General features: G+C 44.9%; 1 protein-coding gene across 5 annotated transcripts; it reads right to left on the reverse strand.

Annotated features, from left to right (window-relative positions):
* Positions 1–731: 731 nt before the first annotated feature.
* On the reverse strand, positions 732–24,112 carry TCIRG1 (T cell immune regulator 1, ATPase H+ transporting V0 subunit a3). 5 transcript variants are annotated; one of them, XM_007425124.4, is made up of 21 exons: positions 23,758–24,112; positions 19,934–20,237; positions 19,418–19,545; positions 18,755–18,833; positions 17,084–17,313; positions 16,740–16,837; positions 16,330–16,456; positions 15,681–15,763; positions 14,117–14,210; positions 12,839–13,051; positions 11,514–11,664; positions 11,000–11,139; positions 10,518–10,675; positions 10,323–10,413; positions 7,261–7,379; positions 6,742–6,955; positions 3,198–3,311; positions 2,750–2,872; positions 1,804–1,921; positions 1,208–1,379; positions 732–912 (listed from the first exon to the last, which is right to left on the reverse strand). In XM_007425124.4, the coding sequence occupies exons 3-21, from the start codon at positions 19,532–19,534 to the stop codon at positions 831–833; spliced, it is 2,523 nt and encodes an 840-aa protein (XP_007425186.2). In that variant the 5' UTR covers positions 19,535–19,545; positions 19,934–20,237; positions 23,758–24,112; the 3' UTR covers positions 732–830. The 5 variants fall into 5 exon arrangements, with proteins under 5 accessions (XP_007425186.2, XP_088002426.1, XP_088002425.1 ...); XM_088146300.1 differs by lacking the exon at positions 23,758–24,112 and adding an exon at positions 23,642–23,747; XM_088146299.1 differs by lacking the exon at positions 23,758–24,112 and adding an exon at positions 23,430–23,569.
* Between the last annotated feature and the right edge of the window lie 36 nt (positions 24,113–24,148).

Raw genomic sequence — 24,148 nt, forward strand, 5'->3', positions numbered from 1 at the left:
CGTTCCATGGATGCGTTTTACTAATAGCCAGTAAGCTGAGCTCAAAAGATGGAAAGGATATCCACAGTCACCTCAATCCCCTTCCCTGTATTAACCTCCAACATGTCAACTGCTTTGCTTTAGATCAAGCCTGCCCTGAGGACTTGGATCTCACCAGTGCCTCCATCCCACACTTTGGCAGGTGCAGCATCAACTTGAGGTCTTTGTCATGAGAAAAAGCTTTTTGAGTCTGACCTGGACATTAACACCCAATAAAATTCTAGTGTAGATCTGTAGAGGGCAGAAGGTAGTTAAAAAAGTGCCTAGGCCAGGTCTCTTGTCAGCTAATGTGAGTAAGTAAACCACTCCCTTTCAACACAGATGAATAGTACAAATGGACAACGTCCTGGTACTCCTGTTGGATGATGCTTCAGTATTACCTATATTCTAATTCTCTTTAAGGTCCCTTACCATCCTTTCCCACCAGAGATCTCGGGTGACAGAGATATACATAAGAAGGTTATTTGAGCAGCAAATCATCTAGATAAAAAGATTTGGAAACGAGGTGGCATGATTCAAAACACAGATCTGGAAAATTGTTCCTTCAGTTCCAAAACGTCAGCCTAAATACTGATATTTCACATGTGAGTCAGTACAGGATCTCGGTTTAATTGTAACAGGCAGTTAAAGGCTAGCGCATGTTCTGCCTGGGCAGGAGTCATAACCAGTAGAAAGGGGGAAGCAAGAGTCAGTTAAAAAAAAAAAAGCAACATAAGCAGATAGCTTTGCCCATTAGTTCAGGATGGCACACTATATATTCCCTCTCTGGAGAGAAGCAGTCACTCTTCCTCTTAGATCCAAATGTCACTGGTGAAGGTGAAGGGGCTGAACTGGTACCCAGCACCTGCATAGAATTTGTTCTGGAACTCCACCCTGAAAAATACAGGACAGGTCAGTCCAGATTTTGCAAGATCAACTCTATGCCCAATTTTACCCAGTTCCAAGATAGATGCACTGTGTTATCCCAGGACCCAGCCACCCATCTAGGATCATAGCCTTGATCTGTTGAGGAGAACCACCTATCATCTCTATGATTCCTGAATGTTAGCATGGAGGCACTTAGCAATCCAAGCCAAACAAGGTAGTAGCATTCACACAAGACATTCCTGTGTTTGCCAAGAGAAGGAGGATTCCCTCTCTTGTGCATGCATGAGCATACATGTCTCACCAATGCAGGCGAAGGGCGTGCAGGAAAGCTGAGAGTCCCTCCATCACCAGCAAGATTGCCACAGTCAATACTGCGAAGAAAGCAAAGACAGGTACAAGGACAACCCCGCCTTGGTAGCCCATCATCTGAAAGCCATTCTTCATCACCATGGTCCACAGGACCTCTGAGAGCTCTGTGAACAGGAACAAGTGCAGGAGTTACCAAAGATTACCAAGTGGGCAAGTTCTCTTCCTACTGCATACCAGAAATCTCTGCAGACAGGACATGCACTTAAGGTTTAGCGCTGATGCCAAATCACTGGCTGGATATGTACACTGTGATATGGTTTATGGCATATCGTGTGTCAATCTGGCTAACCACATTGACTACTTTTCATGATTGTCTGGGTTTACACAACATGCTAAGCCATACACCACAGTACACAAAGCAAAAACCAAACAAATCACATGATGCAATACACAGACCCAGCCACAGCCACCATCACCTTTCCCAGGAGTTTCAGCAGAGATTCTCACCAAGCAAATAATCAGCCTCGCACAGAAGTTTGCATCCAAAGCCTTCCCTGCATCCCTCACTTCCCACCCCCAGGAACTCACGTGCGTGGGCCAAGCTGAGGGCCCAGAGGCGCAGGTACGAGGCTGTGTTCGAGATGCAGCCCAGGCAGTACTCAATAGTATGGATTGCTTGATGCATAAACACTTCACCGAAGTCAAACTGAAGGTGAGTTGAGAAAGAATTGGGGTGGCAGTGAGGACGAGCCAGATACTCTGAACTACTGGACTCCAGGCCCAACCCTGCCCCCCCCGAGCTTTTTCCAGAATCCCTCTAGAGTTAAGAGTTCAAAGGAAAGGAAAGGAAAGGAAAGGAAAGGAAAGGAAAGGAAAGGAAAGGAAAGGAAAGGAAAGGAAAGGAAAGGAAAGGAAAGGAAAGGAAAGGAAAGGAAAGGAAAGGAAAGGAAAGGAAAGGAAAGGAAAGGAAAGGAAAGGAAAGGAAAGGAAAGGAAAGGAAAGGAAAGGAAAGGAAAGGAAAGGAAAGGAAAGGAAAGGAAAGGAAAGGAAAGGAAAGGAAAGAGGTGAGCATACAGAGACTGGTGAATGAAGCATTCAGATCAGAAGGTAGCTTTTAAAAATCAACAGTATTGGAGGGGGCAAATGATAACATGAATATCATGGCAGACATGACATGACTTACAGACTTGCTTAAGATCTTGGGACACAAGTATTAAGTTGCATCCTTTATGCAATGACATTATGACAAACGTGTTGTCCTTTTGACATAATTGCAGCTTCTACAGATATTGCTGCCTGCATCCCTTTGTTTAGAACATAAGTACTGATCTATCCCTCTATGCTGGTTATTTCAGTTGTTCCATAAATTTCAGCCTTTCTTCTATTCTCCTACCAGTTTCTAAGAAATCACACTAAATTAAGTGAAAATAAACTCTTCAAGTGATGGCAAATCTGCACAATGTTCTGGTCAAACGGGTGGGAGGGAGGACACGGAACAAAGCTCCAGCCCTCACAACCAAATTAAAGATGTTACCTCCTCCTCCTCCTCCTGGTTGGTTTCCATGTGATCCATGTCACCTTCAGCAGTGTTCACAGATCTCTTTGGTTCCCGTGAGTTCAGCAGAGGCTGCCGCTCTCCTGCTGTGGAAGGACTGTGCTGCAAACATCCGAGAACACATCAACCATCAGAGAAGAGGCCCCACATGGAGAATTTTGCTGCATATGCTCAAACATCACCCAGCTTCACTCCACAGATTTAGCACCCAGGATACCTAAGCAAAAGGTCCCCCAAGAATCATAAACCTGGTATCTTCCCACAATGGCCTGTACCTTCTCTGGGGATACTTCAATGTCCATTAAAGGCCTCTCTTGAACTGGCAGGCCCAAGAGATGAAAGTCTTGGAATCCACAGAGCTGGTACGTGAACTAGGGAACCAGGTTTGGACAAAAGTCCTAAGTTAGTCCCAGGGAGGGAGTCTTACCTGAGACTGAAGAACTGTCCGGCGATGTTTGCACCAGAAATACAAGGGCGTCCCCAGCAGCAGGATGGGCACAGAGACCAGAGCCACCAACATCAATACTGTCTGCACTATTAACTGTTGTGGACAAGAGGACCTGCTGTAGTTATTGCAGCCCTATCTAAGGCATTTAAAACTAAAGTAACTTTGCAGGAGTGAAGAAAAGACTTTTCTGGGTTGGATCTCACAATTAGAACAAGACAACCGAAACAAAGACAAGTAGAGCATCCTCTTCTCCCGTCCTCTCTTTCTCACACTTTATTTCAATTCTTATCCTATGACACTTTATTGATGAGGATCCTTCTTACACTCCAATCAGGTTGTTATTATTATATTGTCTTATTAACAAAACAAAGCAAAACAAAACATGACAGTGAAAATGGTCTTATTAGCTGAAAACTAAGAAACCATTCAATGCTTCCTCCAAAGTCTTAGGGGCCACATGATCTCCCTTAAAAAATGATCACCTGCACAACAAGCTTGAAGCTACATTACCCAGTAAAGGGAATATATTCCTAATATTGAACAAGGCATTAGTAGAATTTTGACTACTTAGTTCCATTTTAATTATTTTCCTTGACAGATTTAAAATGCAGCAAAGGCAAAAAAGCAGCATCTAAAATAGCAAGCAGCAAACCCACATGGGGCCTGTGGGATCCCAAAATTGAATATTAAAAAAATTAAATGGCAGAAATTTCATGACAGTGCCAAACCACATGAAATTTCAATGTTCCCAGCTGAACTATTACTAGATTCTGGATAAGAGCACTAAAATTGTGTAAGATTTTAGGATGAGAGAATCTTGCAAGATTTATTTATTTATTAAATCAATTTATATAGCCGCACATCTTACCACAGGCAACTCTGGGCAGCATACAACAAACATTTGGCAGTTTTGTGAAATTTCTGATATTTTTTAAATTTAAGGGGTTATTTTGGCACCACCAAGCAAAATGGAGCCTGGAGCCTCTGAAGTTTGCCAATTAATGATCAAATAAAACCATTTTATGGAAGTGATTATGGATGAACTTGAGGTTTTTGACAAGTGCCAAAGGCATTTTTGGATAGCTCTCAATAGCTAGAATTACTTTTGTGCTCAGGTTCTCAATTTATAACTATATTCAAAAGTATTTTTCCACAGGTCTTAGGGCTTTGCACCTCAGGTTGACTGAGGATCAATTCACGTGTACACATTATTGATCAGTACAAAATCAAATGATGAGTTGCTTTGTGAAACCACCATCACCATTTGGACAGAAAATTCATCTCAAATAACATTTCTCAAGAAAAGCTGGTCACAAGTCCAGCATTAAACAGCAAATGCAAAAGAGTATCAATGATTGAATAAAACAAAGCCATCTTGGTATGTAACAAGGCCACCCTCCTTTGATAGTGGATGACACAATCAAGTTGGTACATATACCGGATCTGGGTGGACCCAGAGGGGATTATCTGAAGGTAGAGGATATTATCATTAATCCTTTGTCAAATCACTCTCACTGATTCTGGACTTGCTGTGCTGCCCCATAGGAAGGCTGGATATATTGGATCAGTCTGTCCCAGGTGACTAATGGACCTGGATAGGTTTCAGAAGGAGCATAGGGTTTTTCCTGAAGATCAATTGGGCAGTTCAACAAAGGGTCTAGTTTCTGCCCAGAATTGGTACGTTACAGAGCCTTGGGTCAGACTGCGCTATTGCAGCTTCTCCTTGTCTGCCAATCCTGAGAAACTTCCTAGTTTTCCAAGAAAGTCCAGGAAATGGAACAGAAGAGATACCTAGACCACTGCTGGGGAAAGATGAGGCCATCACTGGACTCAACAGTGCTGGGCAACTTTCATCCAGTATCCAACCTCTCCTTTTGGAGGAAGGTTGTTGAGAAGGCAGTCAGGCTGCAGTTTCAGAGGGCCCTGGAGGAAATTAATTATCTGCACTCTTTTCAGTCAGATTTCAGGCCAGGCCAGAGTACTGAGACAGCATCAATCATGCTTGTCAATGACCTCTGGCAGAGTTGGAATGGGGGTAGTGCAACCACCCTGGTTCTCTTAATCTCTCAGTAACTTTTGATATCATCAATCTGGTATCCTTCTGGACCAACTCTGGGGATGGGAGTGGGAGGGGGGCAACAATGTTACAGGGTTTTCCTTCTTTCTTCATGGCCAATTCCAATTGATGCTGACAGAGGGGTGGGGGGAAAGAGGTTGAGCCCAAAGCACTGATTTTCAGGGTGCTCTCACCCTCCTGTTTCACATCTACATAAAGCCATTGGGTAAGGTCATCCATTGGCACAGTGTCAGGTAATATCAATACGCTGATGATACTCAGCTGTGTATTTCAACCCCATGCTAACCAAGTGATACTGTGAAGATTGTTGGTGTCTGGAGCATACATAATCTCAACCCTAGCAAGACTGAGTGGCTGTGGGTACATGGATCATCTGTGTCAAGGGACTCTCCATCTTCAGCTCTGGATGGGGTTACACTCCCCCAGATAGAATTGGTGTGCAATTTGGGGGGTTTCTTAGGTTCTTAGTTCTGCCTGAAGAGCAGGTGCCAGCTGTGGCTAGGAAAGCCTTCACACATATTCATCTCAGGCATCAAGTGCACCTATTCCAGGACCACAAGGCCCTTTTCATAGTCACAATGGTGGACTATTGCAATGTGATCTATATGGTCTGCCCTTGAAGACCACCTGGAAGCTTCAGCTGCTCCAGAATGCAGTGTTGTATGCAGTTACAGGCATGCCACAGTACACCCATATAACACCTCTATTGTATGAGCTGCACTGGTTACCAGTAGGCTTCCGGATGCAAGTCAAGTGCTAATTGTCACCTGCAAAGCCTTACCTTGGTACTGCATCTAGTTATTTGAGGGAGGTTTTTTCCCATTGTTTCTGCCTCTCCTGTGAGAACACAAGAGTTGCCATCTTCCAGGTCCCATCTATTAAGCAATGTCATCTGACTGGACCCAGAACACATTTTTTTCTGTTGTCAGGCCTGTTCTATCAAATAATATCACTCAGGGATTCAAACAGCCCTGACCCTGTTTTCCTTTAAATATACCTCTTTCCCTAGGCTCTGGATTGGGGTGGGACACAGGCTCCCTATGTGAGGGGTTTAATAGGTTTTTACTGGGATAACCACCTTACTTTTCTGTTTTTGCTTGTTGTTTTGTACCCCCGTATTTAATTTTGTATGTCACCAAAGTCACTGACAAGTTGGACAGCCTCAGGAATGTGAATTATAAATCAATCAAAGAAAAATAAATCTCAGAGGAACATTTTAACTCTAAGCAACTTCCTCTAGTCCTGTATTGCTTGACAATGTGAACATTTGGAACAAATAAGCATTATTTTTCAATTTACTGAATCATGTATTCATCCCATCCCACTCAACCCAACAAATTCTGAGTTAGGAAAGAAACAAAGGAAGAAAAACACTACAGAATTAGAGGAAGGAATGCTTTGTAAGTAGGAACTCAAGAGACAGGATATGATGCTACAAGCTGTTACCTGGTATTCAAAGAGCAGACGATTTCCAGGATTCTCTGAAAACAGGAACATGCTAATGAAGTGGATGAGAATGCTGGGGGCCCACTTGGAATTCGAAACATCATACATAAGCCATTTGTAAAATATCATAATTACAAGGTAGCCAAAAAGCACCAGAAGGAAAGTGATCTCTGGAAGGAAAACCAAGAGGATCTTGTATCTTTGCCTGAAATGGCTGCAAACCAGACAGAGGGGAGAAGCCATCAACAAAACCATCAGAGACACTTCCAGCCCAACATTCCACCCAGATGCCTCTTGGGAAGTAGCAGCCCAGTCCCCATTATCTTCTCTGGCCGCTGGTAGGGTGAGGTATACTGCCTCTAATGAGGAGGAGGTGGCACATGGCTCTCATTATCTCTAGCTACTGGTAGTTTTACCCTCCAACTCCCTTTTAAAACCCTCTCTGTTGACTGCAAACAAGGTGGAATTTCCAAGGCCCTCTTTGTTGACTGAGCAGAGGTACATCAGCTGGATACTCACACGTGGTTGAAGATGCCAAGAAACACTCCAAAGCTCATGTGAAAAATGCCCAAGATCACAGACATCTTCATTTTGTAGGAGTTTAGGAAGGTGAGGTGGTTAACAGCCAGACTCCAGATCTGGCTCATAAGAGAGGAAGAGAAAAATCCCACACATGACAGAGATGAGAGCCAGTTCCAATTTGGGAATGGGAAACAAATTAAAGGGAAGAAGAGGAGAGACAAACCCAATTATTTTAATTCTGGTTGGATCTGTGAGAAAGGATTTTTCCATCAAAACAGAGTTTGAAAATCTAATTGAAAATCTAATTGTATGAAATTTCAATTTCATACAATTGATTGGTTACAATAAATGGATGCCAAAATAGCAGCTTCCTTAAATATATCTTTGTACGTTTAAACGAGGGGTGGGAATGGAAATAAATATATCTACAAATGCATATAATAACCCCAACCAAATCTGAGGTTACATAATTGTCCAAAATTTAAGCTACAATTCTGATTTCATCTCAGGACTACATGAGACGTTAAACTGATATTAATTTTGTTTTGCCTTAAGCCAGTTTTCTCCTATCTGCTGACCTTCAGTTGGGTTGGAACTGTATCTCCCAGAATTCTCTACCAGAATGCTGGAACAAATTGCTTGGAGTTATAGCCCAATACACCATGGACACCAGCATAGGGGTGTTTGATATTAGGAAACTACAGTACGTGCTGTCATGGTTAAGTATTCAGCAAGTATTATAATAAATACAACAGAAATTCAAATCTGTTGGGATATTAACATTCAAACCACATTAAAAACCTTTTATTACATCCTCCCCATCATATTCTTCAGTTCAAACTGTGTTTTATTACATTCCCTTTTTCCTATGGAAGCTTAAGAGAGTGTACATACTGGTCTTTCCCTCATTTTATCTCTGCCATACAATCGAGTCTAACTGGCCCAAAGAAACTCAGAGAACTCAGAGATTTAGTAGGGACCTGAACCTGTGTTAGTGGTATCCTGGCATTTTGCGAGTTCCAGTAGAAGTGAATATGTGTAGCCCGGGGTTGAACTGTGGAGTCTTTGGGGTTCTGAGCTTGGCTGTTTTCTTGCAAACATTTCATTACCCAGCTAGGTGACATCTTCAGTGCTAGAATGGAATGGGTTTGCTCTCTGTTTATATACAGTGGCATGCCCTGCCAGTGTTTGGGGGGGGGAGTGTTGTTTTGTTTTATTTTTTCCCTCTGGTAGTTCCTTGATTAGGGTATTGTTTACTGCTTGATTGTATGTCTGGTGGTAATCTTGGTGTTAATCTCTGCTTATCTGGGTGATGACTGTTTGTGAGATGTTCTGGTCTTTTGTTTTCCTTTCTATTGTCTCTTTTGAATAGTGTGTAAATGTTTATCTCTATGCGCCTTGTCTGAATACCAAGCTTCCAGGAATTCCCTCGCATTTTTGGATTTAGCTTGGTCTAACAGTTTCCCAGTTGAAACTATGGTTGACTCTGTCCATGTGTTGTGAGATTAAGGAGTTTTCATCATGTCTTCTGACTGCTAGTTGGTGTTCATGGGTGGACTCTGCTAGCCTTCTGCCTGTCTGTCCTACATAGTGGTTGTTAGTCCTAACACTGTATGTTGTAGATGACACCTGTTTTTCCTTCTTGGGCTACTGGGTCTTTTGGTTTGCTTAAGATGTTTTGGAGGGCTTTAGTTGGTTTGTGTGCTACGGAGATGCCATGTGGTCGTAATAGTCTGGTGGTAGTTTCTGAGATGTTTCTGATGTATGGCAGTGTTATCCTTTTCATAGCTTGTGTTGGTTGTGTTGTAGTAGATTAAACAGCCAGGGACTTTTTGATAAAGTTGTGTGGATATCCATTTTGTTGGAAGATGTTGTATAGGCGGTCTGTTTCCTTTTTCTGCTGTTCTGAGTTGCTGCAACGCGTTTGTGCTCGCTTGAATAATGTTCTTACACAGCTCCTCTTATGGGAGGTTGGGTTGTTTCTTTGGTAATGGTGTACTTGATTGGTGTGGGTTGTCTTCCGATAGACTTGGGTTTCGAATTTGCTGTTGTTTCCTCTGCTGATGAGGATATCCAGGAAGGGTAGCGTGTTGTTGTTTTCTTCCTCTCTGGTGAATTTTATTCCTTTGAAGATGTTGTTGATAGTTTCATGTGTCTTTTCTAGTTGTTCCTTTTTTATTGTAACAAAGGTGTCATATACATACCAGATCCATACTTTAGGTTGTATGTGTGGAAGTGCTATAGTTTCTAAGCATTGCATTACAATCTCTGCTATGAGTCCTTACACTGGTGATCCCATGGGTGTGCCTCTGATTTTGCAAGTTAGTTATTTACAAACCACCTGATGTTAGTGCAGGAGCAACACTGCTGCAAGGTGCTCAGCAGTTAGTGGAATGCCCTGAGGCCCTCTCTGCCCACAAAGGCAAGGCCTTCAGCCTTTTTCTGAAAGAGACTAGGAGACTTCCAAGACGGATGTCAGCCCCACTGGGTAGAACAGACCAGGAAATCAACTCCCCTGGAAGGCTAAAACTACTTTTATTGTGATTGGCTATAATAACAGAGTCTTGCATGTCTCACTGTGCTGTACCTCCTCCCCTTCTTATGCTCCAGTGAATCAGGGCAGAGTCTGCCTGAGCTGCTTCCAAATATTATCTTGATTCTCAAGGCTTAAAAAATGTTCCAGCCCCTTTTGGCTAGGTAATGGTTCCTCCATATTTCTGTCAAGGTCATCTTTCTTACTCTCTACACTGAGTGACTTTGGCCCAACCTACCTCACAGGGTTGTTGCTATGGGGAAAATTAGGAGGGAGCACTATGTATGCCACCTTCAGCTCCCGAAGGAAAGGCAGGATATAATCTAAGGAAGGCAGGCCACATTGCATTGAGAATTCCCACTGAAACTTCCCTAAAACCTCACAGTCAGTTATTTTAGGCCAGCTGAAAGATAATGGAACCCTCAAACTTCAACGGGGTTAAATATGCCCAGTTCCTTTTTATCCAGCACACATCAAGCAGGAGTAACCCACGTGACTATTTGTTTCAAGTTGCTACCCAACTTACCGGGTCTATCCCAAAAGGGTAGGGACCGTTAAAGACGCCAGTGACATTGGGGTTCAGGTCCAGGGCAAGGCTTTCTGTGATATACTCCAAGCTGTAAGGAAAAGGAGAGTTGCAGGTGTTGACAATGGCGTCCCCCAAGGAGACGGCAGAAAGAAGGCGATGCAGCTCTTGCTTTAAGAACAGGCCCCTTGGTACCTCCAGTCCGAGTTGTTGGCCATGGCAGCCACACTCCAAGCAGATGGGAAGATAGTCATTGCCTTGCTGAAGCACTCATTGTAGATGAAACCGGTGTAGACAGAGAAGGCACCCATTAGGAGGATGAGGTAGCGGCCCTCAAAGAATGTCTGCCAGATCTGGGAAGGGAAGGCGACATTAAGTGTATGCAATGCATGGTGGGAATATACCCAGGAGCTCATATATTATATTTAGTGTCTGGAAGTGTTCAACTTCCCAACTGGCCAGAGACACAAATTGGGGCCAGGCTACCTGCCAGCCAAAACTAACTCACAAAATCTTTTTGAGGATTTAAAAAAGGGGTAGACACCATCTTCAGTTCCTTAAGGGAAAAATGGATGAAAGTGTTCTAAATCAGATGTAGGGCAGAGGTAGGTCATCTTCCTTCTCCATCTACCTAAAGTGCACCCTCCATGGAAAGACCCTCTCCATCCAGGGCTCACCTCATTTTCCACCTTCTTTAGGCCAGGCCTGTTCTCAAACAGGACCATCCAAAGGGCAAAGAGGAACATCAACAGTCCATGGCCAACATCTCCAAACATGACGGCAAAGAGGAAAGGGAAAGTGATGATGGTGTAAGGAGCTGCAAAGGAGAGCTGGCATTAGCTGAGAAGCTCAAGGAAAGTCCCCAAAGCTAATTGCTTAACTCAACCCAAAGTGTCACCATCCCTGCCTTGTTTTTTTGAAACCATAAAGGATCAGAAATGTTACTGATCAACATATCACATCATCCTATATTCCTTCCTGTTTGGCTTATGTATTCTCTAACATCAACACTCATTCCAGCTGGCTTTCTTCTCTCTCTTACTCTCTACGTGGCTATCCCTTCTTTGGAGGTGGGGAAATGTCATGGCTGTTACTGTAACCCTCCCCCATCATTGGTAAGGAAACAGAGTATTGAGCAATAGACCAAACTTCCAAAGGGGAAGAGATGAGCAATGCAGCACATTTCCTCACCTGGGTTCATCTCTTGATAGCTGGTCACCCCATAGGCATCAACAATGTTCTGGAAGCCAGCAGTGAATTTATTGGTACGAATGAGAGTTGGGGGGCTCTCAGTGCAGACAATCCGGTGGACAAAGGACTCCACTCCAGAACCACTGCGCTGCTGCAGGAGCAAAAGAGGATCACACGGGCACTTTAGGCAACAGGCATACTTGGGGTTAGCTGGTTTTTCTCCTCTCTCTCTTTCTGAGGTTTGCAGCAGCTCAACTTCTAGAGTGCAGAGTAGCAAGCCATCCAAGTGCTCACCCAGAGGCAACCTGCAACCCATCCCAGAAGCAGCTGGGGCCGTAAACGAAGTGCACCATTGACCTCACACCAGCAAGGTACACCTCGGACTATTCAAGTGTAATTGTCTCTTTATCGAGGCCTCTGCTCAGCTGTTGCTTTCCGGAAAATTAAGTTTATAGTCTTCATGAACATGAAGGGCAGTGGGTGCTGAAAGTTCAGAAATCAAAGGCTTTCTGGGGTTACAATGTTCCAGAATTAGAAACTCTAATCATCTTCCATTGTGCTGCCTCTTACAATCCAGGGCTCTGTGGACTACTTAGGATGTTTGAAATCCCTTATCAAAGGAATCGAAATGTGCATCAGAGAGGCACAACTCTGAAAGCTGCATGCTAGCGACAGGGAGGAGCCAGGAGCTGTGCAAGACCCTGAAGCCACATTTCTCAGCCATTGGAAATCTTACTCAGCCTTTTCTCTAGCTTCTGAGATTTTAGCACAGATTATTTACATATTCCCAAGCATTTCTTCATACCCATGAGGACTAGAAGCCTATATTTAAAAAGCATGCTTTATGTAATTACTGCTTTGTACAGGAAGGGACAAAGCAAATTAATTACATACTAGTAGCAATCTCAATTTACCAGGTACTGGTAGTATGTAGCCAAAACATAAAAGAAGTACCTGCATGCTTTAAAAGCCCAAGGCTTGAAGCATTATGCATTTGAAAAAAAAATCTTCAGAGGAGATACCTCCCTACTAAAACTCAATTTGGGTGATGATGGTCACAATGGTGTATCCCGGAGGAAGGCAGGTTCCAGCCATCTGAGAATAGGGGCACCAACCCTGCAACCTTTGGGGGGACAGCTCTTGGTTGTTCACCTATGAGACTAAGCTAATTTTTTTTATTTAGGCCCCGCTATCTTGTGTGCAAAGAGGAACAAAGGCATGTTACAGAGAAAAAGCAAACATTTCTGCCTCATGGTCCACAGCATCCCAGGCAGTGCAAAATTAGGATGACAAGAGGAGAAGAGAGGCCATTCAGTGGCACTTACCGATCCCTCACGCAGGGCCAGCTGCACGGCAGGAAGGTCACGGACAGGGCACCATACCTCGCCGATGAGGCACTTATCAGTGATGCTGAAGCTGCACTGGTTGAGGATGAAGTAGATAGCCTTCATCTTCTGGATCTGTACTTGCCAAGCAGGTAGAACTGAAAGTACCTTTTGCAACACCTGGTCCAAGTATTGTTCTGTCTGGCCTAATACCTGTTTACAAGAGTTTGGGGGCAAGGCAAAAGTGAGTGAATTCATAGCAATAGGGGGATTTAAAGTTATAACAACATTTAATTAGCAATGGAATAAGATGTTCAGAGCAATGGTTGTCAAAGTGGTTTTAGATCTAGAAAATGCACGGGGGATGCAATGTTCAAGTCTCATCACATCACAAGCCTGTTGGTGTTCATTCGTTCGTTCATTCATTCATTCATTCATTCATTCATTCATTCATTCATTCATTCATTCATTCATTACACTTGTATGGCCACCCATCTTAAAACTAAACTCTGGGTGGCTCACAATCAAAGAATAAAACATTATATACCAACAGTAGAAAAAGAAAATAAAACTAAAAACAGAAAAAACGTGGCATCACAACCAAACTTCCCTGATGCAGCCCACAACACTTTCCTCCCACTCTGACTTCACACTATCCACCTGTTTTTTTTACTGATACCTTCCCCAAAATGTCCTGTTTAATTTATAAATTAGCAAAACAAACGGAAACCATTTATTCTAAGAAGTGAGAAGTACAAATAGGAGAACCTGGGGGGCAGGAAGGGGAAGGACACTTCCAAATCAGACTGGATGAAACGGAAAGTACAGAAGAAGAAAGTAATTTTGCATTTCAAGAGATAAGAGAGGAATGTCTTTTATTTGGTATGAAAGAGAAATTAAGCATTTTAGAGCAGTGGTTGACAAAGAGGCATTTCTGGCTTCCAAAAATGTTTTTAAAAGGGCAAAAACTTGTGAGATTTGGTGAACTTGTGTAAGAATGCCACCCCTTTGCAAGATCCTGAACTAGAAGACAGGGGTCTTGCAAATCCTTGCAGGATTCTGGCTATATATAATTTGTGCCCTGCACCCAAGGTTGAAAAAAGTTGCTGATTCCATCTTAAGGGAAAGATTGAAGTGGCAATATTTATGTAGAATTTGCCATTACTACACCACTCAAGTAATCATCTTTCTGTCCCTGGAAATAAAAGTACTGGATCCACCACAGCCTCCTGCACACTTCCTCTGCCCCAATCTTACAGAGCATCCTTACTGCCTTACTATGGTCAGATCTTCCACTTGAGTGCGCAGCCCACGCAAGGTCTCTGTGCGCCCAGCCTCACTCTCAGGATACGGATACAGGTGGCAGTGAAAGCTGGGGAGAAACACAACGTGCTATGAGTGTGGTCAGTCACAGACTGGATACGGGGAAGCCAGATGTGCATATGGGGAAGATGAGCTGGGGAAGCAGAAGCTCTTGAGGAACTGGGAGCATGGCTAGTGATGAGATCCTCAGAGCAGCTCCAAGGCTTTGGGAAGAGAGGCAGTATCTGAATAATGCCAAACTACATCCATGGAGGAAGGAATGCACCATGGAAACCGCCCAGAGTCCCCCATTGAGCCGCCCAGAGTCCCCCATTGTGGGGAGATGGGCAGGGACAAGTTAAATAAATAAAATAAATAAAATAAAAAAAACAACTTTGGAATGGAAGAACAGGCCTCACCAGTAAGTAAGTAGGTACATATTGGCTGCATTCACTTTATACACAGCAGCAATTCAGGACCTAAACTGTTGCATTTATATGGGTAGTCCTCATTTAGCCACCAATTGGGACCGGCAACTTGGTTGTTAAGTGAAGTGGTTGCTAAGTGAAACCACGACAGTGCTTATGATCTTTCTTCAGCTTTCCTTTACATTATAGGTAGTCCTTGTTTAGTGACTGCCTTGTTTAGTGACCATTCACAGTTACAACGGTGATGAAAAAGTAACTTTACAAGCAATCCTCACATTTATGACCTTCGCAGGTCTGTAAAGCAAAGGAAAGCTGAAGAAAGGTCATAAGCACTGTTGCAGTTTCACTGTGAAGGAATGGTTGGATGAAGGCCGCACGCGAGGAGATAAGCATTCCCTTAGCCCTCAACAGGAGCGTGGGAAGTTTAAGAAGATGAGACTGGCACCACCCTAAGGAATTCACAGTGTTGTGGCTTGCTGGCTTGGGAAGTTAGATTCAGTCTGGAGAGATTCTGTCTTGAGGTGGAAGCTAATAAACGCAACAGAACTGTATCTGCGCTGTCTCGGGGAGTTCTTTGGGCTGAACCTGACATTCACTTAGCAACCTCTTTGCTTAACAACCAGGTTGCCAGTCCCAACTGTGGTCACTAAATGAGGACCACCTGTACAAACCTGTGAAGGTTGTAAATGTGAGGACTGGCTGTAAAGTTACTTTTTCATCACTGTCATAACTGCAGTCACTAAACAAAGCAGTCGCTAAATGAGGACTACCAGTATAGTGTGTTGTTTGATTAAATTGGGAAAGTTGTTGTTCCCCTCTACATCCCCTGGTCCTGCATTGGTATGTCATTGCCTGCTGTGCAAACTCAGCTTATGGTTCAGTGTATTAGGGAACCCAGAAAATTGATTAATTCAGTAATTGGGGTAAGCACATCATACAATCATAATTGACATATAGCTTATATATATTTATGGGATATGCCTATGAGGTTGGACCACACCAGAATAGAAGTGCTGGTAAACAAGGGGCAGAATGAGACAACAGTTGGAAATGAGAGCAACAACTACCCACCACGGGTAACAGAGGGAATACGCAATATCCAGAGCACTCACCAGTTGGCGATCTTACGGATTTTCTGCCCAATCTGTTCACCCCAATAGGAGATGAGGAAGATGACCCAGGTGATGCTTTCCCCCTACACAGGAAAGGACAAGTTGCTGAGAAGCATTTTCAATAGGGAGGACAGGAGAATGGGGCCTTCTTCCCAAGCCAGGCTAAAAAAGGTATTGACCATCTCCTAAGCTGTATTTCTGCCTGTCCATCAATTGATTGATTATGTACCACCAGATCTGTGTGATCTGTCTCTGACCCAGCCCTTCAGGTCTTCCAATGCCTCATCCATGACTGCTGTAATCTAATCCTACCCATCTTGAATCCCACATGCATCCGTAGACATCCGTGAGGGCGGGGGAGGGAAGTATGAAAGCACAGACAGACTTCGATGACTTCACAGCCACACTGCCTCATTTTAACAAAACCTCTGGTTGCTGTGGTCATCCCTGCATGAAGCTAGAGTCTTTGCGTTGCCTGCAGCCATTTACACTGTATCCCAGCCTGAGGTACTCTTGTTGTTTTCAACTGCAAATGGGAGTTGCGGTCCCCACACATTTGGAAGGCACAAAGTTGGGAAAAGCTGCTGCAGCCCCTCACATGTTACTATCCCCAGCCACCCTGCCCAGTGTTTCCTCTTATTTCTCTTACCGTGGATGGATTTTCAACAGGCTCTGGCATGTCTGTGAAATGAAGAACAAGGTAGCCACGGCACGCGCGCCACAGCAGCCGTTCAAAGGAATTCACCCGCCATGGGTGTATCACACCTGCCACAAAGCTTCAGGGGCAGGGTGAAAGGGAGAAAACCTAAATTAAATTTTGAAGGCTGATTGTACAGTATCCCAAGGCAATGTTACACACATCATATATTAAGTTACGTATGTGAAGTCCACTTCAAAGTGCAAAAGTGCTTCAGGTATTCCATGAAAGGAATCCCTTGAAATACCCTCAAACTTAGGTAAACATGATCCCTTGCAACAGGTGAGAGAAGAGTCAGCAAGCTCCACACCTCCTACAAAAGTATCCCTTATCTGAGCAATCATCACCCAACCTCCACTCACTTGATTCTGAGGTCAGGACGGTTTAGCATGGTGGGGTCGAGCAGAGGATCTCTTTCGGAGAAAGCACGAGAGCGGACAGGTGAATCGAGGGGCTCCTGCTGGTAGAAAAAGAGCCTGTGACGGGACAGAAGATGCGACAACCCAGGACTCAGGCCACAGAATGCCTCCATCCACCATCCCTGGTCATTTGGTGGCAAAAGGTGTCTCACTCTCAGCCTTTTGTTCATCCCTTGGACCCAAGGCCTCAAAAACAACCCCTCATAGCTCCTCTTCTCCAAGTCCCCAAACTTTGCCTGACCACCAGAGAGGGAGGTGTGGAACAGAAAGAGGAGGGGATCGCTTACCAATTGACCAGTGAAGCGCTGGCCCTCCTGCAGCACCTGAATATGTTCCCGCAGCTCCTGCAGCTGACCAACCAGGGCCTCCCAGTTGTGGCTCACCTCCCGCAGCTCCTGCGCCAGGGTCTCGGACTGCTCCTGGATACGCAGGGCCTCGCGGGCCTGGGGTGCTGGCAGATTCTCCTCTGGAGGCTTCAGGGACTGTCCAGCTTTCTGCACTTCCTGGGCCAAAAAAGCTGGAGACAAAAAGGAGAAAAAGAGCCCCAGAACCTAGGATTGGTGACTTATTCCAGGTTTCCAACAGCTCAGAAAAGGGCTTCAGCAGGCTCAGTGCAGTCACCCAATACTGGGACTCAGCAGCAGGATTTGTGCTTTACATGCAGAAGAGCCCAAGGTGAATCCCCGCCAGCAGGGAAAAAATGCATCCAAAACCTGAAGGAGACGAGGCCAAATAGGGCCGGCAATGTTAGGCTAAATCAGTGTTTTTCCACCTCGGCAACTTTAAGATGTCTGGACTTCAACTCCCAGAATTCCCCAGCCAGCATGGGGAATTAAGTTGCCAAGGTTGAAAAACACTGGGCTAAATGAACCATGAGTAAACTCAATATATTGCAAGTCTTGCTGACTGCAGAAATGGGACACAGGCCGAGCACCCAAAAAGTTATGCCGCACAGCTTTGTGGGCTACATTCAGCCTGCTAGCTGATAAGCTGCACTGGCCCACCAAAGTCACAACTCCAATCATTCTTACATTTTTAGTAATATGAAACTTAGGAGTTCTCTGCACGCCTCACTTCTTAAAACTCTCTGCAATTTAGATTTTTATGAAATACTGAGCACTTCCCTATAGAAAAAAGGCATGAGTTTTTATAATCGGAGGACACAGAGTGTGATACAACTCCAGTTCCTTCTTCTGGCTGCATCTGAATTGGATCTCCAGAGCCCTAGCAAGGTACTACAGTGCCCACAGAACAGAGATTTGGCACAGAATGTTGTACCTAATAACACAGAGTGAAACATCCTCCTAAAAGGAAATTGTTTTCGTGCTGCATTTTCCTATGCCTTTTTTTCAATTTTAAAAGTGGGGCATTTCCCCCAAATTAATTATTAACACAATAAATGGATAAAGACCACCAGTTCCAAATAAGTAACACAATAAATGGATAGGCTGTCACCTCCATATGTTGCAATTCATGTTTTTGTGCAACTAGCCATGGAAATTTGTTATCAGGCTTTGGCACCTTCAATATTTTTTCAACACATCTATGTGTGCTATTAAAGAAAAATGTATGCTATTGAATTGTAAAAAGCAGCCTGCATGAGAAAATCCATCTACCATCTGCCAGGGACCAGAGGTTATAATTCAATTTAGAAGAGTTTCAGTTTCTGCTGAAAGAGTCTCATGATTCACTAATCTAATGTGTCTCTATTTGTAAAAATAGAATCTTATGATTTGCTTTTCTTATCATGGGCAGCCTGGTATCATACAGCCAAAATCTGGAAGTCTAACCCTGCTCTCTGCCAGCCCATAGATTAACAAAACAGTTCCCACCAATACAGCTGACATGTTACCGGCATTATTTCACTCCTACTTTCCAGGTTTCATTGCCAACCCTGTGAAAATCCCATCAGCAAAGGGAAAGCCCTACCCCAGCCTCCCAAAGCAGGAGTCACTCACTGAAAGTTTTCTCCATTTCTTCACAACGCCGCACCTCTCCCACAAAGCGTCGCTGGAAGGCACTGACATAAGGGTTCAGCTGAAAGTACAGTAAAAAAAGCCCGAGGGGCCAGTCAGGGATAGAGCTGATGCTTTAGCACCCCAAAACCAGGAACCAAAACTCTTAATGCACCACATGAAGACCTGTTCAACAAGAATAAGACACCCCTTTTTTTACCCCACCCCAATTTTATTCTTGCCGTCAATCTCTTCTATTCATCTGCCAGGCTCATAACAAACATGCAATCCCAAAACTTCTTCCATAAATAAGGAAGGGGGTAGGAGGTGGGAGATCATTTGTATACAACCACTTCTCAAGTAAATGAAAATATTAGTTACTCTTTCTGTTGCCTGCATGACCACGTCCTTATGTGACACGCTGGGCACATACTATTTCTATCTCTTTTAGTTGCTGGCCCTCACAAGCTTTGTGGGGGGGAAAAACAGTTGAAAAGGGAGCTTCTTCTTTTGTAAGAACAGTAATTTTTTTGCAAGAGACCAACTACACCCATGGACTGATTGCTGCCTGCCTTGCAATCACTGCTGCAGTTAAAGGCCCCAACAGCTGGAACATCCTTAGTTTGGTCTCCCCACCAAGCATTCCCCAAATCTTCCAACACATACATCACGGAACTCCACGAGGCCTCGCTCGCCTAATTCGCTAACACAAGCATAGGATGAAGCTGACTGCAAGAAGAGCTGGGCCAGGCACATCTCCTCACTGCGAAACATAGTCCCCATTCCAGAACAAACTGAAAGACAAAATGGTTTAATCAGCAGGCATTAATTCACCCAAACCACTACCTATTCCTGACTGGAGTGGGGTGGGGCTCCTTTTCGAATAGCTATTGTCCTAAAAAGCACTGGTGACACAGGAATAGGACCAGGGACATACCGAGAAAAGAGAGGGGAACAAAGACCATGGGTGGGGGGCAGAGAACCCACCAATGGGAGAAGTAGGCAAAACCCAAATGCTCACCCCACCAACTAAGGAAATTTATCTCTAAGAGGGGTGTTAGGCAATGAATACTGGGGCATCCCAGCCAAAGGACTGTGGATACTGCCTGGCATTAGGACTGTATCAATCAGGATTCAATGGCTGCAGCAGCCCAAGGTGGGGGGGTGGGGCGGATTGCTTACCTCTGGATACTCCAAATGCAAGACAGCAGAAAACGAGTTTCTCCTTCAGGGTTCGAGCTGGAGGCAGCCCTAAATTAAATCTTTGCTGTCCTGATGGCTTGCTGCAACTCGCTCTCTGCGCTGACTCACGTGAGGTTTTTTTCAGCTCTGGGATTGCAACACAGTTTCCAGGCCAGGCCACGACCACTCATTTCACAACGTGCGCCTGACTCAGGCCTCTCTGTTGCTCACAATGGGATTAAAATATCCTGAGATGGCAGTTCTGGAACTCAGGTTGGAGAAAACTGCAAAGAGATCCTTTCAGCTGTTGGAGCAGACACAGCATGTTGCCCATTTGGGGGGGAGGGTTGGGAGAGAGGAGGAGAGAGAAAAACAAGGCACAATAATCACTTAATTCAGTACAAAAAGATATTTCTCTAAATTTCATCCTCAGGGATTGGTGTTTCCCCTCTGCAATGAGAAAGCAGCTGTAAGCTGTAACTGAGTGGAAGATGGCTTGCTCTAGTGACAAAGAGATAACAAAGAGGAGCCCACAAGTCTGGGGAAACCACAATGTCTTGTTAAACAGCTGCAGGAACCACACCCAAAACTTTACAGGCTGGTTTGACTGGAAGCAAGTGGGTTATAATTAGGGCAACAAATTAATTAATTAAATCAGCCAAGCATGGCTGTAAGATTAAGATTACCCTTCCGCAGAACGTCTAATATTCTAGATTACAGTAGGCCATTCCAGGCCATTTTCTCCAGCAAAAAAATACACACAAGAAGACCGGATACTGCCACTCTGTCAAAGCATCATATCTAAGGGTGCAGGTCCACTACAAGCATAAAGGGGGAACTACCCTGACTTTAGAATGATTCCTGGGATGGCTGGTGCTGAAGTGAATTTGGCTTCTATTAAGGGCTGTACCACTGTATTGGGAAAAGGGTTTCTGCTCTTTTAAGTTAGGAATGGGCAACCAGTGGCCCTAAAACTACTTTCATGCACTCATCAGTGCCAACCACAAAGCTGAAATTCTATCACCAAAAGCTAAATTCCTATACCTATATGGGGAGGGACCTGAAAATCACTGTTTCATCCATTTGCATGGTAGAACACTGGTCCTCAGGGATGGAAAAAAATCTGCACCTCCCCCCCCAAAAGACTTCAAGCTTGGCCACAAAAAATAATTTCTTGCTTTAAGGAAGTTGAAGTTTCAGAGATGCAGCCTCTCCTTTGAGTAATTTGCAGCTACAACGGAGCGTGCATATGCTATTTTTCCAATGCTCCAAATTACAGAGTTCCATAACAGAATTATAAAAATCCTGTTCCATAGGTGATCTATTAATTTTCTGCAGAGCAGTGGAGCACTCCCAGCTACAGGGAGTAGAAAAGTTTTATACTGAGTCCCCAGAACAAGCAAGGATAGTTTCTGTCTACCTCTGTGCAAATTTGGAGATCTCATCTTGCACTAAAAATAATGCAACAGATTTGTACCAATAAGGAATTATTGCAATGGAACTTTGCAATAGGTTAAATGACTAAGCCACCAAGCTGGCAATAGATTTTACCAATACTGTAAATATAGAAACAATTGCATAAATAAATACATACGGCACTTAATTTTTAAAAAAAGCCAGTCAAGCTGGTGCAAATTTTTGATTATATCTGTCATTCTAATTTGAACCTCAGAATGTAACTAGACTGAATTGTGTCTGAGGAAGCTATTGAGAGATATCTTTGTATTAGAGCTATGCAAAGCGTTTGGAGGGGCATTTCACAAATTTCACTGGTGGGAACAAAGCACCCTGCCTTGATGAGTACGGTGAGCCTCCTTTCCTGGAGGGCTTGGGGCTGCTGCTTCAGAGCCTTCTTCCAATTGTGCAGCTGCTTTGCCAGCAATCACAATGGAACGGTTGTCTGGGCATGCACATGCATGCCCAGATAACCTGGAAAAGTTTTCTATACAGCAACGCCAAGTCTTCTGGAAGCCAAGGATACATCACTACTTTGAGGAAGGGCCTTTTTCCTCACTGGCATGTTTTGCAAAGAACCCCTGCAAATACGTTGCACAACCCTACTTTATATATCCTTGTTTTGAAAAAAACCCACAATGACTAAGGGTTCATCTGCCTACATGCAGAGGATGCTACTTAATGACCTGTTTTCTGGGTTTGCACTACACACTGAAACAAAGGCCAAAATGCAAAGGGTGGAGTCAGATGGCATCTTAGCCTAGTGTTTGGCTACTTTGGGATTCTGTTTGTTGGCCAAATCCAGCCAGTGGAGATCAAATAAATCCTAACCCACTCCGCTCATCATTTTAGTGCCATACATCTTCTTCCTTCCAGTTGTCACATAGACAAGAAAATACGTCTCTCAACACCCGAATCTGATAAATGAGAGACCACCTGAGAATTCCCAAAACACCCTGAAGGAATGGAATGACAACCCATTTCTGTATTGTTGCTCCAAAAAACTACATGGACGTGCCCAGGATATCATCAGGACTTAGTGAAGACTCTGCCTTTAAAGTTTAGCAATGTCTCATGCAAAGAGGACAAACAGAAGATAACATTACAGCCAAACATCTAACCACATCCTACATAAGTATTTTGTTGCTCCCTCCGCAAAATATAAGATCCTAAAAAAATAAAATATCAACTTTTTATTAGACAAATGTGAAAGTGAAAGCATCCACTAGGGCCCAAAGAGAGGAAACAGCAGCAATCATTTTCATCAAGGGGGCTCTTGAGAAAGTCATCACCATCACATCTCAAAATGGAATGCTAATGTAGCCTTTATGTTAATATAAATTAGCTTAATAAAGTATATTCCTTCTCTTATGGGTAGCGAAGCAGTTACAGCAACAGGGGAAATTTTGTGTTTGGCCTGAAAGGCTGCATCTAAACCAAGCTGATCTAGAAGCATGCAGTTATTCATTACTTCTCTAGGGCAACCAGTAAACTCTTGAAGTAGAGAGGGTGATTCTGTATTACTCTCCAGATGTATTGCATTTCCATTCCCATAATCCCCAGCCGGCAAAATTACGCTGGGTCAGGGTCCTGGTAGCTGAAATCCAACCTTTCCGGAGAACATCAGATTGGAGAAGGCGGCAAAGATCGCTTTATTTACAAGCAAGCGGAGGAGGGGCTCCTCCATCTCTCACGTGAACTGCCCCAACTTTCCACACATGACACACGCACCCCACCCCCTCCCAGGCGCCAAAGATGGGTGGCCATTCGGTAGTCCAAGCCGGAAGCATTTCTCCTACAGTCCTGGGAAGGCGCGAGGAGGGATGGAGAAAGTCCACTTCTCAAAGGTCCCTTCCTTCAGAGTCCTAAGTTCCCCGCCCCCGCGAGGCAGCGGCGGGTCTCCTCTGAGCTCTGACTCCCACAAAGGCAGACCGGAGCCGAAAGACCGCTTCTGGCAGAAGCCGCTGGCATAAAGCGCCTCTCCGTCGTCCGCCCGCCCCGCGCCGGATCCTCATCAACCACTGATCCAGCCCACACTCACCCCTCCCGGCAAGCAGGTTGCCTCGGCAGCCCTGGAGCTGAGCGCCTGAGGCGGATCGGCGTCGAGGTCCCCGAAAGCGAGCCTCCCCTTCCCTCCCCACAAGCGGGGTCAACGTAAATGACGGAGGTGCGACCAGTTTTTAGATACACGGCGGGCACGCGAGGGTGGGGTGGGGTGGGGTAGGGTGGAGGGCAGCTGGGTCGTGGACCCACTGAAGCAAAAGGGCTGGACTCCCATCCTGAGCAGGGAGAAGAGGCCCACAGATCGGGCCCAGGATCCCGCGGGTTGATGGAGGAAGCCGGATGCGAGGGGCCGAACACGCACCCACCTCGCGACGACGTCGCCGCCGCCGGAGCAGCAGCCGGGTATTTTCGCCTCCCGGGCTGCCAATTGCTTCCTCTTTGCCGGGAGGGCCCCAACTGAAAGGAAGGCCGGTCTGTCCCGCCCTGCGAGAGCTCCCTGCGCGCACCTCGAAGGCACTTCCTGCGGGTTGTGGGGACGGAGGGCGGCCTCGGCGAGCAGACGGAATCCTGCTTCTCAGAGGACGGGGGAGATTGAGAGCGCCTGTTTCCTTCTGCAGCTGAGGCCTCCACGCAGCCCGAGAGATGCACGAAGGAGTCTCTCCCCTCCCGCCCCCGCCTTGACGGAGCATCGCTTGCAAGGCGCGTGTGAAATTGTAGGCGCTCCCGACTTTTCCTTTGCTGGGTTGCACCGCAGAG

The sequence above is a fragment of the Python bivittatus genome, unplaced genomic scaffold (genome assembly GCF_059951505.1).
Source record: "Python bivittatus isolate LINGU-HERP-01145 unplaced genomic scaffold, Pbiv_v1 ctg000480_np1212, whole genome shotgun sequence".
In the NCBI taxonomy this organism is placed as follows: domain Eukaryota; kingdom Metazoa; phylum Chordata; class Lepidosauria; order Squamata; family Pythonidae; genus Python; species Python bivittatus.